The sequence below is a fragment of the Seriola dumerili genome, unplaced genomic scaffold (assembly GCF_002260705.1).
Source record: "Seriola dumerili isolate Sdu_G_001 unplaced genomic scaffold, Sdu_1.0 BDQW01000807.1, whole genome shotgun sequence".
NCBI lineage: Eukaryota > Metazoa > Chordata > Actinopteri > Carangiformes > Carangidae > Seriola > Seriola dumerili.
Window position 1 is genome coordinate 152,501 of NW_019175062.1, and position 15,545 is coordinate 168,045.

At 42.8% G+C, this 15,545-nt stretch overlaps 1 protein-coding gene across 1 annotated transcript in view; it reads right to left on the bottom strand.

Annotated features, from left to right (window-relative positions):
• Window positions 1-10,319, bottom strand: part of LOC111237050 (tankyrase-2-like) — a 17,540-nt gene extending 7,221 nt beyond the window's left edge. Inside the window, exons 1-19 of the mRNA XM_022766008.1 lie at window positions 9,950-10,319; window positions 8,435-8,550; window positions 8,235-8,343; window positions 8,035-8,130; window positions 7,483-7,519; window positions 7,186-7,261; window positions 6,276-6,370; window positions 5,555-5,621; window positions 4,826-4,903; window positions 4,533-4,641; window positions 4,250-4,371; window positions 3,336-3,427; window positions 3,137-3,215; window positions 2,882-3,053; window positions 2,513-2,592; window positions 2,093-2,238; window positions 772-937; window positions 481-700; window positions 241-350 (exon numbers count right to left, since the gene is read on the bottom strand). Of these exons, the coding sequence (XP_022621729.1) occupies window positions 241-350; window positions 481-700; window positions 772-937; window positions 2,093-2,238; window positions 2,513-2,592; window positions 2,882-3,053; window positions 3,137-3,215; window positions 3,336-3,427; window positions 4,250-4,371; window positions 4,533-4,641; window positions 4,826-4,903; window positions 5,555-5,621; window positions 6,276-6,370; window positions 7,186-7,261; window positions 7,483-7,519; window positions 8,035-8,130; window positions 8,235-8,343; window positions 8,435-8,550; window positions 9,950-10,319 (2,340 nt within the window). The remainder of the gene's footprint in view (window positions 1-240; window positions 351-480; window positions 701-771; window positions 938-2,092; window positions 2,239-2,512; window positions 2,593-2,881; window positions 3,054-3,136; window positions 3,216-3,335; window positions 3,428-4,249; window positions 4,372-4,532; window positions 4,642-4,825; window positions 4,904-5,554; window positions 5,622-6,275; window positions 6,371-7,185; window positions 7,262-7,482; window positions 7,520-8,034; window positions 8,131-8,234; window positions 8,344-8,434; window positions 8,551-9,949) is intronic.
• Between the last annotated feature and the right edge of the window lie 5,226 nt (window positions 10,320-15,545).

Below are 15,545 nucleotides of genomic sequence, written 5' to 3' on the forward strand. Positions count from 1 at the left end.
AGATAATGATGGTGGGATCTCTTCAGTCTCCGTTTTAATCAACTGATCTGACTGGACACACACATCATTTCACTCTTGTGTGTGCATTTGTGTGTGTCCACTTTCTGTCTCTTCAATCAGCAGCTCATCAATCAGAGGACACTGTGAAAGAGTGTGTGTGTGTGTGTGTGTGTGTGTGTGTGTGTGTATGCATGTGTGTGTGCGTGTGTGTGTGTGTGTATGTGCGCACTCCCTCCTCACCCCGTAGGAGGCAGCGTTGTGCAGAGGAATCAGTCCTCCTTTGTCCTGAGAGTTGACCTCAGCTCCGTGCTGCAGCAGGTACTCAGCCACCTCCAGGTTATTGTAGCCCGCTGTAACACACACACACACACACACACACACACACAGTAGATCAGATTATTCTCTGTGTGTCAGGAGGGTGGAGGTCAGGTGTGTGTTTAGTATGAAGGTGTGGCTGTGCAGGTGTGTGTGTTCTGGTACCAGCCAGGTGCAGTGGTGTGGAGTGTCTCCCCTGTGTGTCTCTACAGTTCACGTTGTCGTGTGTGCAGAGTTTTTTCACTCGAGCCAGGCAGCCCTTCTTGGCGGCGTCCAGCAGGGCGGCGTCGCCCCGCAGCAGGTCCTGGATGTCCGTGTCGGCGTCCTTCACCAGGTCCAGGGGGGTGTTACCGTCCCGGTTCTTCCGGGTCGGGTCGGCGCCGTGCTGGAGACAGGAAGAGACATTACTGACAGCGCTCAGCTGATGTGAGTGTGTGTGTGTATGTGTGTGTGTACCTGCAGCAGGAGTTTACAGATGTCGTATTTGCCCTTGGCGGCGGCTTCGTGCAGCGGAGTGAACTTCCAGAGGTCGGCCACGTTGACCACGGCTCCGTGAAGAACCAGCAGCTCCGCCACCTCATAGTGACCGTACGAGCAGGCGTTATGGAGCGGGACCAGACCTCTGACACACACACACACACACACACACACACACACACACACACACACACACACACACGTTCATATGATGGCAAGAACACAGTAATTATCTTTAGCCGTCATTTTCAGGAAGAATCTGCAGAGTGAAATCAATAATTAAACAAAAATATTAAAGATCCATAAATAAGAAATTTGCAGTGTAGAAATTCTGTTCATGCTGTTTTGTTTGTGTCTAAACTCTAAATATGTAAATTTATGCTCCATAAAAAGCCTCAGAATTCCCACAATGCAACAGAAAAGAAAAACTTTCTGCTGATAATCAAACAAAACAAGGAGCCTCTCACTACTGTGTCTGTTACATGGGGAACAATGACTGAGTGAATGAGTTTTTTCTGTTTATCTATAAATGATCACATTCAATTCGTATTTAATATTAATGTTTATTATTCTAATTGATCCTTATTTGTCACATTTTTTTTCAGTTCAGTTCGAGTGAATCAAACTTCACACTTCCTGTTCTGGGGGTAATTATATAAATAAAATATCTTTTTTTACATCCCTAATTTCATGTTTATCATCGTCTGTTGCTAATGTCATTTTATCTTTGATTCTATTTTCTTTGACTCCATTTTAATTATTATCATTTTAATATTCGTTTAGATACAAATGCTTTAAATCTATTGATTTTGTTTGCACTTTTACTCTAATATTAGATTTACATGTCATTTCTGTTATTATAATCACACTAATTCACTCCATCTGTGAAGCAGCTTCATCCACAAAATAAAAACAAAGAAAACAAAGAGAGTTCATTTAAAAAAGAAAAGGAAACAATCTTGGGTCTTGGTTATAAAACACTTCATTGTACTGAAACTGAAGTTGATCATCACGTTCAACATGTTCAAGGATGAAAATCTACTTCCAGATTTCACAGAATGTCTTTGAACATAACTCCATTATTGTATTTTTGATCTATTCTTGGATTTTGGCTGTTTTTGATTCATTTTGGTCAATACCAAGGAAATATTGATTTGATTTGATCTCCAGCTCAGATCACAGTGATAAAGTCAAAACGAAACTCTCTATCTCCATCACAACAGAGCTGTGACCTCACTACACCTTATTTAGAGAGATGAAATCCCCCCCCTTCCTTGTCTCCCTCCCCCCTCTTCCTCACCCTTTATCCTTGGCGTGCACGTCGGCTCCGTGCTGCAGCAGGAACTGGACGACAGCCAGACGGTTGTAGCCGGCGGCGAAATGCAGCGGCGTCGACTGTCGACCCTCCACGTCCCTGCAATTCACATTCTGCACCGTACAGAGCTTCTGCAGCGGGCGAGAGACACAGACGGACAGGTGTGGACAGAGAGAGAGAGAGAGAGGGTGAGGCTATGATGCAGATGTAACTATGGAGGTTCTGTTTGGGACATTTCTACTTTGACAGTCTCAAGATCTAAAGTAATTCTGCTTTTATCACACGGGAGCCAGAGAAAAATCCTCCAGCTGGACACTTTGAAATTTCATGGAAAACATCTTAAACATTTTTATTTAATCTTAAATAAACTCAAAGTGTTGTTTTTTTTCTCAGAGTGTAAACGACCTTGACAGTTTCCAGATCTCCAGTTTTGGAGGCTTCCAGCAGCTGACGGTCGACCTCCGAGTTCCCGATGAGAACTCCCTCTGCTGAGAGGAACAAAGAAACAGAAAGAGAAAAAAAACAGCACATTAGAAAACTTAGAGAATTCATCTCTGATTTCTTTTTCATTAGAAAAGCTAAAAAGCATAGTTTCTTTTTTAAGCAATAAAACGTTCAATGTGGCTCCATAAGGAGCCTTTTCCCAGTTCACTGTGTCTGCACAGAGCCGACCAGTCAAATTCACCCACAGCAAACTGGGAAAACTTTCTCCATGGAGCTGGTTTGGCGCATGAGGTCATCGTCATGTTGCATGATGGGTAAATCAAACAGCACCTTGCAGTATCTCCTGCACGCTCTTGTTGCCCAGCTGTGAGGGAGAGAGGCCCTGCAGCGACGTGAGCAGCGGGTCACCGCCGGCGTTCAGCAGCAGCCTGCAGGTCTGCAGGTGTCCGCAGTGAGCGGCCCGGTGCAACGCCGTCTGACCCAGGTGATCCACCGCGTTCACCTGGAAGGAGGTGACATCACACTCAGTCATAATGCTGCAGCGCTACCTGACGTTCATACAATCGTTGAGCTCAGGTTTCTGACCTTGGCTTCGTGTTTGACCAACACCTCGATGACGTCGTTGTGGCCTTTCTCTGACGCCAGGTGGAGAGGAGTCAGCAGGCTGAGGGAGACACACACAGGGTCAGGCTTCATCACGTGGTTTTAGATATTTTTACTCTTTGGTTTCTGTTTCTTCTTCATCCTTGAACAGAGCTGAACCATCACACTCCTCCATACTCACTCCTTCGTTTTCTCGTTGACGTTGGCTCCTTTCCTCAGCAGAAGTTCACACACTTGTTTCCTCTTCGTGTACGGAGAGGCAGACACACAATGCTGAGGTGTGGACACACACACACACACACACAAACACCAGTGCTTATAATAAAATAGTAAAAGAGGCTATTTGTACGTTTTCTCTGCTGCTGAGCTGTTTGTCGCTTGACAAGAGCTGCAGCTATCATCGTATTTACAAGAGCAGAGTTTATAATACATCCTCTGAGCAGCTACGTCTTCAGGACAGACTGGAGGATACAGGAAGTAGCTATCAGAAAGTGACGAGACAGGTCGGGGCTAACTGGTTAGCATGCTATCTTCAGTGAAAGTGAATACAAACAAGAGTTAACATTGGTGTTTGTTTCAACTGTTGGTGGATAAAGGAATGAAGTTTGATGCTGATGCATCAAACAGCTGCTAATGCTAACGTTAGCTGTGTAGCAATATTAAAAACTTACAAATAGCTCCTTTAAATCTCTTTGAACGACTTGAAGAACTGACCTTTACTAGAGAACATTAGTTTTTTCTTTTAGATAATTATCATTATTACTTTATATTCTTTTTTATTGTATTACTTCATGTTCCATTTAAAGCCTTCTATGAGACTCAGTTACGAACAAAAATAATGAGTCTGTTGAGTCAATATGGATAATATGAAAACAATTTAGGACCAGTAAAGTAAATTAAATTGTAGGCATCCAAGGAGAAAAAAAAGAAAATTAAAGAAATTACAAAAAAAGTAGATACCTGATACATAAAATATCAAACACAGAAACCAAACCAATCCAAAAAACTAAAACAAAACAAACCTGCCTGATGCTCAAAACCCTTTCTAAACAAGGGGTTTTCTCAAGATAATATAATTATTAAGCTGTGTCTCACCAGGGCCGTCTCCTGAGTGAGCGGGTGTTTGAAGTTGATGGTCTCCAGGCTCAGATGCTTCTTGACTCGAACCGCGTCGGCCTCCCGGGCCGCCTGCAGCAGGCTGTGACCTCTGAACTCATCTGTCAATCATCAAAGTCACAGACCGGGGTCAGGCACAGACATGATAGGTAAGGATTTACTGTGCACAGCTCCATCTTAGAGTAGCTTTACAAACTGAGCCAGGATCAGTCTGTTTTACAAACTTGGAGCTGATGTGAATAAAACAGCAAACAGGACGTACAGGCGAGCCGCTCTTTCAGCTGAGAGGTCGGGGCGAGGTCAATGGAGCTTTTATTGTGACAGTTCAGGAAGGTGGGGTCAGCTCCGTAGCTCAGCAGGAGAGAACACACCTGAGCACAGACACACAGGTACAGTCAACAACAACAGAGTCCAGCGTCACACTCTAACACACAGGTCATGGGTTTGTGATATTAACTGTGCTGTGATTGACTGAGCTTGAATGACCAAACTGATCAGAGGTCAGACTGCTGCTGATTTTGTGAGGACATCTACGGTGAAGGGGTTGGACTTTACCTCCACTCGGTTCTTGGAAGCAGCTTCATGTAGAGGAGTGAACTGCCACAGGTCCATGGCGTTAACACAGGCTCCGTGCTGAACAGTCAGACAGAGGAGACGCGTCATTAGGTCGCAGTCAGGAGAACATGTGAGTGTAGCTCCCTCTAGTGGCCACTCTGAGTTACTGTGATTTGATTTGAGGTAAGTCCCTCTCCTGTTCATGTTAACATATTTTGAATGATCTAAACAAACATGTAGGAATCAGACGTGTGTCTGACATTTACGAGCCACACATTTTAACATGAAACATGACGCTGCCACGGCTTCTAATACACATGTAAACAATGTTAATCGCTTTTGTGAAACACGGCCTGCAGTGTTATCACCTTGTGTTTTCACTGTTTGTTTGTTTGTTTGTCTGCAGGATTACACAAAAAGTACTGAACCAGTACCAGGACCAGGACCAGGACCAGGGCCAGGACCAGGACCAGGACCAGGACCAGGGCCAGGGAAAAACCCAAAATTGTGCATCTGAACTTTTTCACTTTGCTTAACATTGTGAGACATGGCATTTTTCAGCATTTACATTAATTTATCAGGAAATAATGTCTAAAAACCATTTATCTCAGAGGGGTTTAAAGTCTTTACAAAAAACAACATATAAATGGAGGAGAAACAGAAATAACAAGAGTAAAATGACACTAAATAAAGTGCAAACATATATGAAGAATATGAAGAGACACAAACCTTCACCAGCAGCTCAGTGACCTCATAGTGACCGTATGAACAGGCGTTATGAAGAGGAACCAGGTCCCTGAAACACACACACACATACACACACACACTACTGTTAGTAGTTAGTAGCACTACTACTGCTGCCCCTAGTGTTTATGACTGGGTTCAGGGGTAAATCTGTAAATCTTTTTCAGATGTTAACACTTCCTACAGGCACACGACGTCAACACTTAAATAACACATCATCATCACAATGAATGGCTGTCTAATAAACAGACATTAGTAATGCTGTGTAAAGTAATAGACACCTCATACTTTATACTTCACACTGCCTATTTCATTTTTTTAAGCCCAGAAAACATTGTGGGGAGTTTGCAGGTAGAAACCTCCACCAATCAGAACGCAGCACAGTGTACCAGATGTAGCCTGAGAGGTGACACCCAGGGGGAAAAAATCCCACAATGCTGCTGCTCTTAAAGCTTAGTGCTGTGAGGACGTGGTGATAATTGAAAGTGAGTCAGATGAGCACATCAACATATTCATCAGCTGCTCTCTTCTCTCATTTACATTTTGGCAGCTGGACGAGGAGAAGACGACGACTGGTCAGACTGTTCATCAAACTCAAAGTGTAAAAAGTGAAAAGAAAATGATGGGACAAATATAAGATTGTGAGAAGTGAAATGGAAGCTCGATCACTCAGCAACTGAAAAAACACACACTCTCAGCGTCTCACCCCTTGTCCTTGGCGTGCACGTCAGCGCCGTGCTGCAGTAACAGCTGGACTGTCTTGACCCGGTTGTATCCGGCCGCCAGGTGCAAGGGCGTCGACTGAAAAACAACCCACTGATGATCAGAGTCAAGTCAGAGACAGGACACAGAAAAAGACTTGGTGTTCACTTCTGCCTGTGGAGGGGCTGGGGATCAAACCAGATGCTGACACCGGCCCAAATCTGGCCTGAGACCTGCAGACTGGAGCTGCATCTTCCAAACAAAAAGGCCCAGATTCCAAACACAGATCTGACAGAGTTTTGTCACCATTACTGCCTGAACTTACCTGAGGAAGGTGACTTTCATTAGCAGCTAATGCTAACAAAGTCAAACAATGTTTGAGTTTTCTGCTCCACCATGCAGCTTTTGTTTTCTGACATCTGCACATTTCTGAAATTAAAGTAGTTGCATGCCTAAAAAGGTGTAAATGTATGTAATGTTAATGTATTTACTGTACATGACAGCAGGACTGAGAAGACATGTGTTTTTTGCACACCAGTATGGGAGCTATTAGCAGCTGTGACAGTAACTGCAGGACCTGAACAGGCCAGAGCCGGATCACATCTAGTCCTCTGGAGCTACAGACCTGAGCTGGTCTGAATCCATCGGACACAGCAACAGAAGGAAACTCAGGTAAATCATTTCTCTGACTGTTAACAAGACCTTCCTACAGACGGTTTAAAAGCTGCATCATTAAGCTCAGATTCGTGACTTGTGCCTCCATTCAGCAAGTACATGCAAACGAACAGAGACAGGCATTTTAGAAAAGTCTTGAGCCAGATGTAAGTGAGTTTCCTTTGTGCTTAGTTTAAAGGTCAGAGGTCAGTGCTAAAGGTGGAAGGGGGAAAAACATACTGTAAAAACCTGCCGCTCACCTTTCGTCCATCACTGGCGTGACAGTTGACATTGAGCGGCGTCAGCAGAGCCATCAGCTTCTCCTCGTTCCCGCTCCTGCAGGGACATCAGCAACATGTCGGACCAACACAGTCTCTCACACTCTAACTGTTTGTTTCATCAGACAAACAAAGGTTCACTCAGTTCACTGTCAACGTACAACCTCTACTCAGAAAGTGAAGAAAAAGGAGAGCGAGGCTGTCGTGGTGTGTCTGCAGAGCAACAGTTTGATTCTGTAGATTTGATTACAAACAGTTATGGAGACTAAACGACTGTACCTGGCGCTCTCCAGAAGCTCATCTTTTCTGTATTCACCTGAAAAACAAAGAAAAACAGACTTTACTGTCAGTGTGCACATTGGTGAAATGACTCTTTCTTTAAGTTTGAACACATTTGTATAATTAACACTTTTTGAAACTGAACCAGGTTGAGCTCAAAGTCACACAAGGAGATAAACAGTTTTTTTTTTTTAAAAACAGATGAAACGACGAAACACAAAATGGAAACTTGTTGTTGTTGTTGTTGTTATGCTGTCAGTGAAGTTAAAATGACAAAAAAAAAAGGTTGGATGATGGGTTCCTGTGGGCAGAGTTTGAGGCATGGCTGACTGCTTTGTTGTGACATCACAAAGTTCCAGAAGTGCTTACGGCTGCTTTTAAGGCTCAGTTTCTGAATACAGGCTGTGTGCATTTCTCTGTGGACTGAGGCTTTGATACTTTCACAGTATTACTATATAACCTAGACCTGCTTTATAATCAAACAACACATGGGCAGAGACCTTTAGACTATATGGACCTTTAAGATGTAACGTCACCACAGATGCTCCTCACCTGTCAGCACTGCTTTGGTGGAGAGTTCTGCCAGATCCAGAGCAGTTCGACCGTCTGTGTTCCTGATGGTCGGCTCGGCTCCGTGCTGCAGCAACACTACACACACACACATACACACACACACACACACACCATCACATCTACATGTGGAGATACATACACTTCCTCCACTATTAGCATCTGTAGGTGTGTTTTGGTACCTATACACACGTCGATCTTGCCCTTGATGGCTGCCTCATGAAGCGGAGTGTAGTTCCAGTTGTCTCTGGCGTTTGCGTCCGCGCCATGATGAAGCAACAAACTCACCACCTGCACAGAAACAACACGACACAGTTCTATACAGGTCTTTAACATTTACAGGGTTAACAGCTGGTCAGAGGGTCGGGGTGGCGAGCTGTACCTCAGCGTGGCCGAAGGAGCAGGCGTTGTGGAGGGAAATCAGCCCTCCGTCGTCCCTGGCGTGGACATTGGCTCCGTTCTGGAGGAGGAAGTCCACCACGTCTTTACGACCAAAACCTGAGGAGCCAGAAAGACGGAGAGTCAGAAAACATTAGTGAGCTCTGGGGTTTATTATTCATATACTGTCTGGTCCCTCAGATGTCTTTGTGTTTCCTTTTGTTCCATCGCAATAAATTATTCAGTACATTTACAGTAAAGCAGACGCTGCAGCGGCTGACGTGGCTTCACAAGGATGAAGCCGTCTCAACTATAAAACCACTATCATCGAGGTGGAGACAGCAACCTTCAGGACTGTCGTGTATGTTTATTTAACTCAGAGGCATCCTAAGCTGGAAGCTGGTCTAGGTGGATTTGCTGTGGCAGAGTCAGTTTGTCTCCAGACCAGAAACCCTTCTACTGATTGAGCCTCAACAGGGAGTGAATCCAGGAGAGTGTTAAGTGTTTTCTTTGTTTGTGCTGGGGCAAGGAGAGAGAAGAAGAAAAGTTAAATCCCAAACAGGAATAAAAAAATGTGTAAGGAGTTAAAAACTCTTTGTTTCATGTGCACATGCAGATGGTTTGATGTTAATAACTTTTGTGGTGTTTCTGTTTCAGGTAATTTAATGTCATCCAGTACGAGGGTTGTCTCCCAGGCTCTCTCTCAGCAGCGCTCGTCTTCATCAGGCTCTAAGAAGGTCCACCCTCCCCTGGTGTTGGCTCCATGTCCTTGTGGACCTGATTAGGTGATGATCCCTCAAGACCGAGGTAGAGGAGGACTGCATGAATGTGGATGTTATTCATGCTTGAAATTTTCAACAACCCAAAACAGGAATACAACAAAAGTTTAACGTCAAACTTTCTGAATAATCACTCAAAGAGTTGAACTGCATGTGCATGAAATGGGAGCCGTCTGGCCTTGTGCATATCTTCCATCATACTACAGCTAATCAGCAGCACTACAGGATGTTTCACACTCAACACTCGACTCCTATAAAGCTGTGGAAGATGTCTTCATTAGATTACTGGGGAGGCTGAGACTAAAATCTGATTTCCTTGCTGGAAATCTGAATTCTGGAGGCCAGCAACAAAGAAAGAGCTGAACGTCGCTCCATGTCTCGTCTTTACCTTAAAACAATTGTGAAACAAATCCTTATAGCTCCTGTTAACAGACACATAAACATGTCCGAATGGAAAGATTCAAGTGATATTCGTTATGCTTCAACAAGACTTGGATGAATTTATTTGATGCTCTGATATCTTTCCAAAATGCTAAATAATTGTCAGTGCTGTGAGAGTGTGACACAAAGAGGAGGAAGTCGTCAGCATATAAAGAGAGTTTATCCACCAGCTCTGTTGATTCCAGTAGAGTCAGAGATCAGAGGCTTTTAATCTGGAATTTGTCAAATGTCCAAACAAGAGACAGTGAGACAGAGGAGAAGTTAAAGATTTTTTAGACATCAGCCTGAGTGTGTCTCACCTGCAGCGAAGTGCAGTGGCGTGGACTTCCTCCCCGCCGTGTCCCGACTGTTCACGTTCTCAGCCATCACCATTTTACGAACTCTCTCCAGGTCCCCGCTGCGACAGGCCTCAAACAGCTCCCTGCTGGCCTCTCCGGCCCCTGACCTGCCGCCGCCGCCACCACTACTGGGATCCACCGCCACCTCTGCCACCACGGGCCCCGGGGACACGGCTCCACCCCCGAGACCGGACACTCCTGAACACCTCCGGCCGGACAACATGGACGATGGCGAACGGCCTCGGCCCAGTTTCAGGCTGCTGGTTCTGGAGAGTTTGGAGTGAGAGCAGCAGGTGGCCGAACCCCAGAACCCTGCAGCCACTGAGGCCATGCAGGACAACCAGACCCGGTCTCAGAAGAGAGACAGGAACCTGTAAGGAACCAGAAGACAAAAGAAGAGAAGGATTATGGGGTTTTCTAAAATAAAGAAGAAACACTTTACATCTTTATTTATTTCTATTATTAACTTTCTATTTTTATGAATCTAATCTTCGTCATCTGGACTGTGTGGGTGAGGTTGGATCACATTGTGACATAACCTTCTTCTAGCTGAGCCCCACCAACTTCAACCCAGTGGGAGGAGTTTAGAGAAGCTATAGAGAATACCTTAAACAGACTGATTTTACAGAACTGTCTGATTTTTTATTTCACTTCCTTTTCTTCAAATAATAAAAGTCTTTATGGACTGAGTTACAAACTATAAATGACACAATAAGAAGGAAATTATTTGTTTAATATGAAAATTGTTGTCAATTAAATGTAGTGTCACAATAAGTCCTATATTTCCCTCTGAGATGTAGTGGAGGAGCTGCAAAGTAGCAAAAAAATTAAACTGAAGGACATCCAGACTGTATTTAACTACACTACTTGATTAAATGTCCTCACTCTCCACCACTGATCCTATAGAGATTACACAGATGAAAAACAACATAAGACACAATAAAATCAATACATATTGAAAAGATATAGGCTATAGAACCGAGGTTATGTAATAACACGCTATAGGTCACTATAGAAATATTACAGGAGTATGACAGGATTGAGATCAGATGTTATAAGTAGAACATGAATCTGTATAAGGTTTAAATCTAATGCAGCATTAGTCCTATTAATATTACTGCACACCAGAAATCATACAAAGACGACAAATACACTAAAATGCCTTTAGCATTATGAGACATTACAATAAATATTATCATTCAGCATTAAATAAGAGAATTGGGCCTAATAACAACAAAAAGCCTGGGAAACTCACTGTGGAGCAGCGCGGACCCTGTGGTTCCCTGCAGGGATATTACAGGAATATTACGGCTGTTTATTGGCCGTCGATGAAATAAATCATCCCTGGCTGGCAGGCAGACAGACTCCGGTCCTCCATCATCCTCCTCCACCGCTTCCAGCAGCCGGTTTTCAGGGGGGGGGGCGGCAGGTTGATCGGGATCCACAGACTCAGACGGCGAGAGAGAGAGAGAGAGATGTAATATAACGGACGTAAAAACGCGGATCTGACAGACAGAGATGAGATAAACCTGCCGACTGAGGGAGGAGGGACGACGTCCGAAACAGCCACCACCCGCCCCCCGAAAACAAGCACTGCGGATGGCTTCATTTGTTGACCTGGCTCCGCCCGAGCGGGTGGAGCTACTGTTCCTCTTCCTTCTTACAAAACGCAGGATGTAAAATGATTAATATGGTCTCATAGAAACAAACAGGTCCGTGATGTTTTATGGAGAAAATCTATATGTTATGAATTATTATAATATATAGGCCTATATAACTCATCTACTGATAAATGATGACATCTTTACTGGGCAGATAAAATAGAAATTATTTTGTTTTTTGTTTTATGACAAATGTAATTCATAAAATTACACACAGGAACAAATGAAAGGTACAAAACAAGCAAACAATGCTAAATATGATCAGATGTCCATTAAGGTGTTTTAGTCTTTGATTCATTATTATTGATATTTCGTTTATTTTACCAGCCAGTCCCATTGACTTTGATCGAAACTCTCTTTTACAAGAGAGACTTCATAACCATCATAAAGTCTAAAACTTCTTTCCTCTTCTCTCTGTTATATTGGGCTTCCCATTTCCTGTCAGCTCATGAATATAAAATATGAACTGCTACTTAAAATTAATTGATTTCTACATATCTATATCTTTAATCAACTTACTGTAAATGGATTAATCTTTGCTGTTGTAGTATCTTGATTCACTGTCTTTTTTTCTATAGGCTAAGTGGTTTTTATGCTTAAAAGTTTCATTCCACTCAACCAGAATCCCTCGTCCTCCTTTAATAGTATGGTGGTTTAGTGTCTCTGTGTTTAACTGAACTCTGTGACTTTCAGACAAGAAATATAAACAATCACTTCATACAGAGGTTCAGGCCCAGGGGTCCCCTGATTTCTCGGGGCCCCAGGGTCTGTACCCATCCATGGTTGAAGCCCTTACAAAGAGAAACACAATGAACACAACACACATCATCAATGAACCCTGTGTTTATTGGTCAGCAGATATCCAGATACTGCTGTGATTGGCTAACACATGCACAGACACACACACACGCACGCTCGCAGGCAGGCACGCAGGCAGGCACCCACACATGCACTGCTTTACAGTACAACAGGTAACAGCCACAGGCTTATACAGCATTAGATAATCATCATTATCATCATCAACCTTTAATTGAAGTCATGTCTTCTGGCTGATTTTAACTGTAAAGGTCCCTTAAGTAAAATCCATTGTGCTGGTGTTGAAGCTCCTCTCAACTGTGCACTGTAGGGACATAAATTTAGCGCTCTCCGGCCTCTGCGCTCTGTGCAGGGAGCGCTGTGCTGAGCCTGCGCAAGGTTGTGTGTGTGTGTGTGTGTGTGTGTGTATGTGTGTGTGTAATTTACCTGAGTTTTTCTACTTTTACAGCGTTTGTAGTTTCCTTCACCACCTTGCAGAGGATTTCACCTTATAACTTTTTACACTACCTTTACCTGACACCTGCTGTTATTGAAAAATATTTTATTTCCTGTTTCCTAGTAATGGTTTTATTCAATAAATTGTGAAAACTGCATTGATGGATATGATATTCTCCCAAAATCTGAGGCGTTAAATTGTAATTATCCTTAATCCTTAATCAATCAACAGAAAAGTTTGATTATTGATTAATTGTGTAAGTAATTTATTAAGGAAAAATCAAATCTCAAATGGGAGGAGTTAATGTTTTTCTTTGTCATTATGATTGTGTGTTTTAAGGGTTTAGGACCGTTAGTCAAATATAAGAGGACATTTAATTACAAAAACAAATAAATAAAAAATTAAGGACTAATGTGAATAAAAACTGTTGTCCAACATTAGATAACTCATAGAAATATGAGCCTTGGTGTTTCACTGAACTGATTCTGGGCAACAATTTCCGCTGTGTAATTAGTAGGGATGTAACGATGCATCGCGAGACAGTTAAAAATCGATACAAATGTGTGACGATTCAAATCGGCTGAGATGAAAAATGAATCGCGATGCCCTTTATAAACTGCAGAGAGCGTAATCTACTTTTGATTTATAACAAATAGACATTACAATAAATATTATCATTCAGCATTAAATAAGAGAATTGGGCCTAATAACAACAAAAAAGCCTGGGAAACTCACTGTAGCAGCGCGGACCCTGTGGTTCCTGCAGGGATATTACAGGATATTACGGCTGTTTATTGGCCGTCGATGAAATAAATCATCCCTGGCTGGCAGGCAGACAGACTCCGGTCTCCATCATCCTCCTCCACCGCTTCCAGCAGCCGGTTTTCGGAGGGGGGGGGGGGGGGCGGCAGGTTGATCGGGATCCACAGACTCAGACGGCAGAGAGAGAGAGAGAGATGTAATATAACGGACGTAAAAACGCGGATCTGACAGACAGAGATGAGATAAACCTGCCGACTGAGGGAGGAGGGACGACGTCCGAAACAGCCACCACCCGCCCCCCGAAACAGCACTGCGGATGGCTTCATTTGTTGACTGGCTCCGCCCGAGCGGGTGGAGCTACTGTTCCTCTTCCTTCTTACAAAACGCAGGATGTAAAATGATTAATATGGTTTCATAGAAACAAACAGGTCCGTGATGTTTTATGGAGGAAAATCTATATGTTATGAATTATTATAATATTATAGGCCTATATAACTCATCTACTGATAAATGATGACATCTTTACTGGGCAGATAAAATAGATAAGAAATAGATTTCGTTTATTTTACCAGCCAGTCCCATTGACTTTGATCGAAAATCTCTTTTACAAGAGAGACTTCATAACCATCATAAAGTCTAAACTTCTTTCCTCTTCTCTGTTTACATTGGGCTTCCATTTCCTGTCAGCTCATGAAATATAAATAATGAACTGCTACTTAAAATTAATTGATTTCTACATATCTATATCTTTAATCAACTTACTTGTAAATGGATTAATCTTTGCTGTTGTAGTATCTTGATTCACTGTCTTTTTTTCTATAGGCTAAGTGGTTTTTATGCTTAAAAGTTTCATTCCACTCAACCAGAATCCCTCGTCCTCCTTTAATAGTATGGTGGTTTAGTGTCTCTGTGTTTAACTGAACTCTGTGACTTTCAGACAAGAAATATAAACAATCACTTCATACAGAGGTTCAGGCCCAGGGGTCCCCTGATTTCTCGGGGCCCAGGGTCTGTACCCATCCATGGTTGAAGCCCTTACAAAGAGAAACACAATGAACACAACACAACTCATCAATGAACCCTGTGTTTATTGGTCAGCAGATATCCAGATACTGCTGTGATTGGCTAACACATGCACAGACACACACACACGCACGCTCGCAGGCAGGCACGCAGGCAGGCACCCACACATGCACTGCTTACAGTACAAACAGGTAACAGCCACAGGCTTATACAGCATTAGATAATCATCATTATCATCATCAACCTTTAATTGAAGTCATGTCTTCTGGCTGATTTTAACTGTAAAGGTCCCTTAAGTAAAATCCATTGTGCTGGTGTTGAAGCTCCTCTCAACTGTGCACTGTAGGACATAAATTAGCGCTCTCCGGCCTCTGCGCTCTGTGCAGGGAGCGCTGTGCTGAGCCTGCGCAAGGTTGTGTGTTGGTGTTGTGTTGTGTGTATGTGTGGTGTGTAATTTACCTGAGTTTTTCTACTTTTACAGCGTTTGTAGTTTCCTTCACCACCTTGCAGAGGATTTCACCTTATAACTTTTTACACTACCTTTACCTGACACCTGCTGTTTATTGAAAAATATTTTATTTCCTGTTTCCTAGTAATGGTTTTATTCAATAAATTGTGAAAAACTGCATTGATGGATATGATATTCTCCAAAAATCTGAGGCGTTAAATTGTAATTATCCTTAATCCTTAATCAATCAACAGAAAAGTTTGATTATTGATTCATTGTGTAAGTAATTTATTAAGGAAAAATCAAATCTCAAATGGGAGGAGTTAATGTTTTTCTTTGTCATTATGATTGTGTGTTTTAAGGGTTTAGGACCGTTAGTCAAATATAAAGAGACATTTAATTACAAAAACA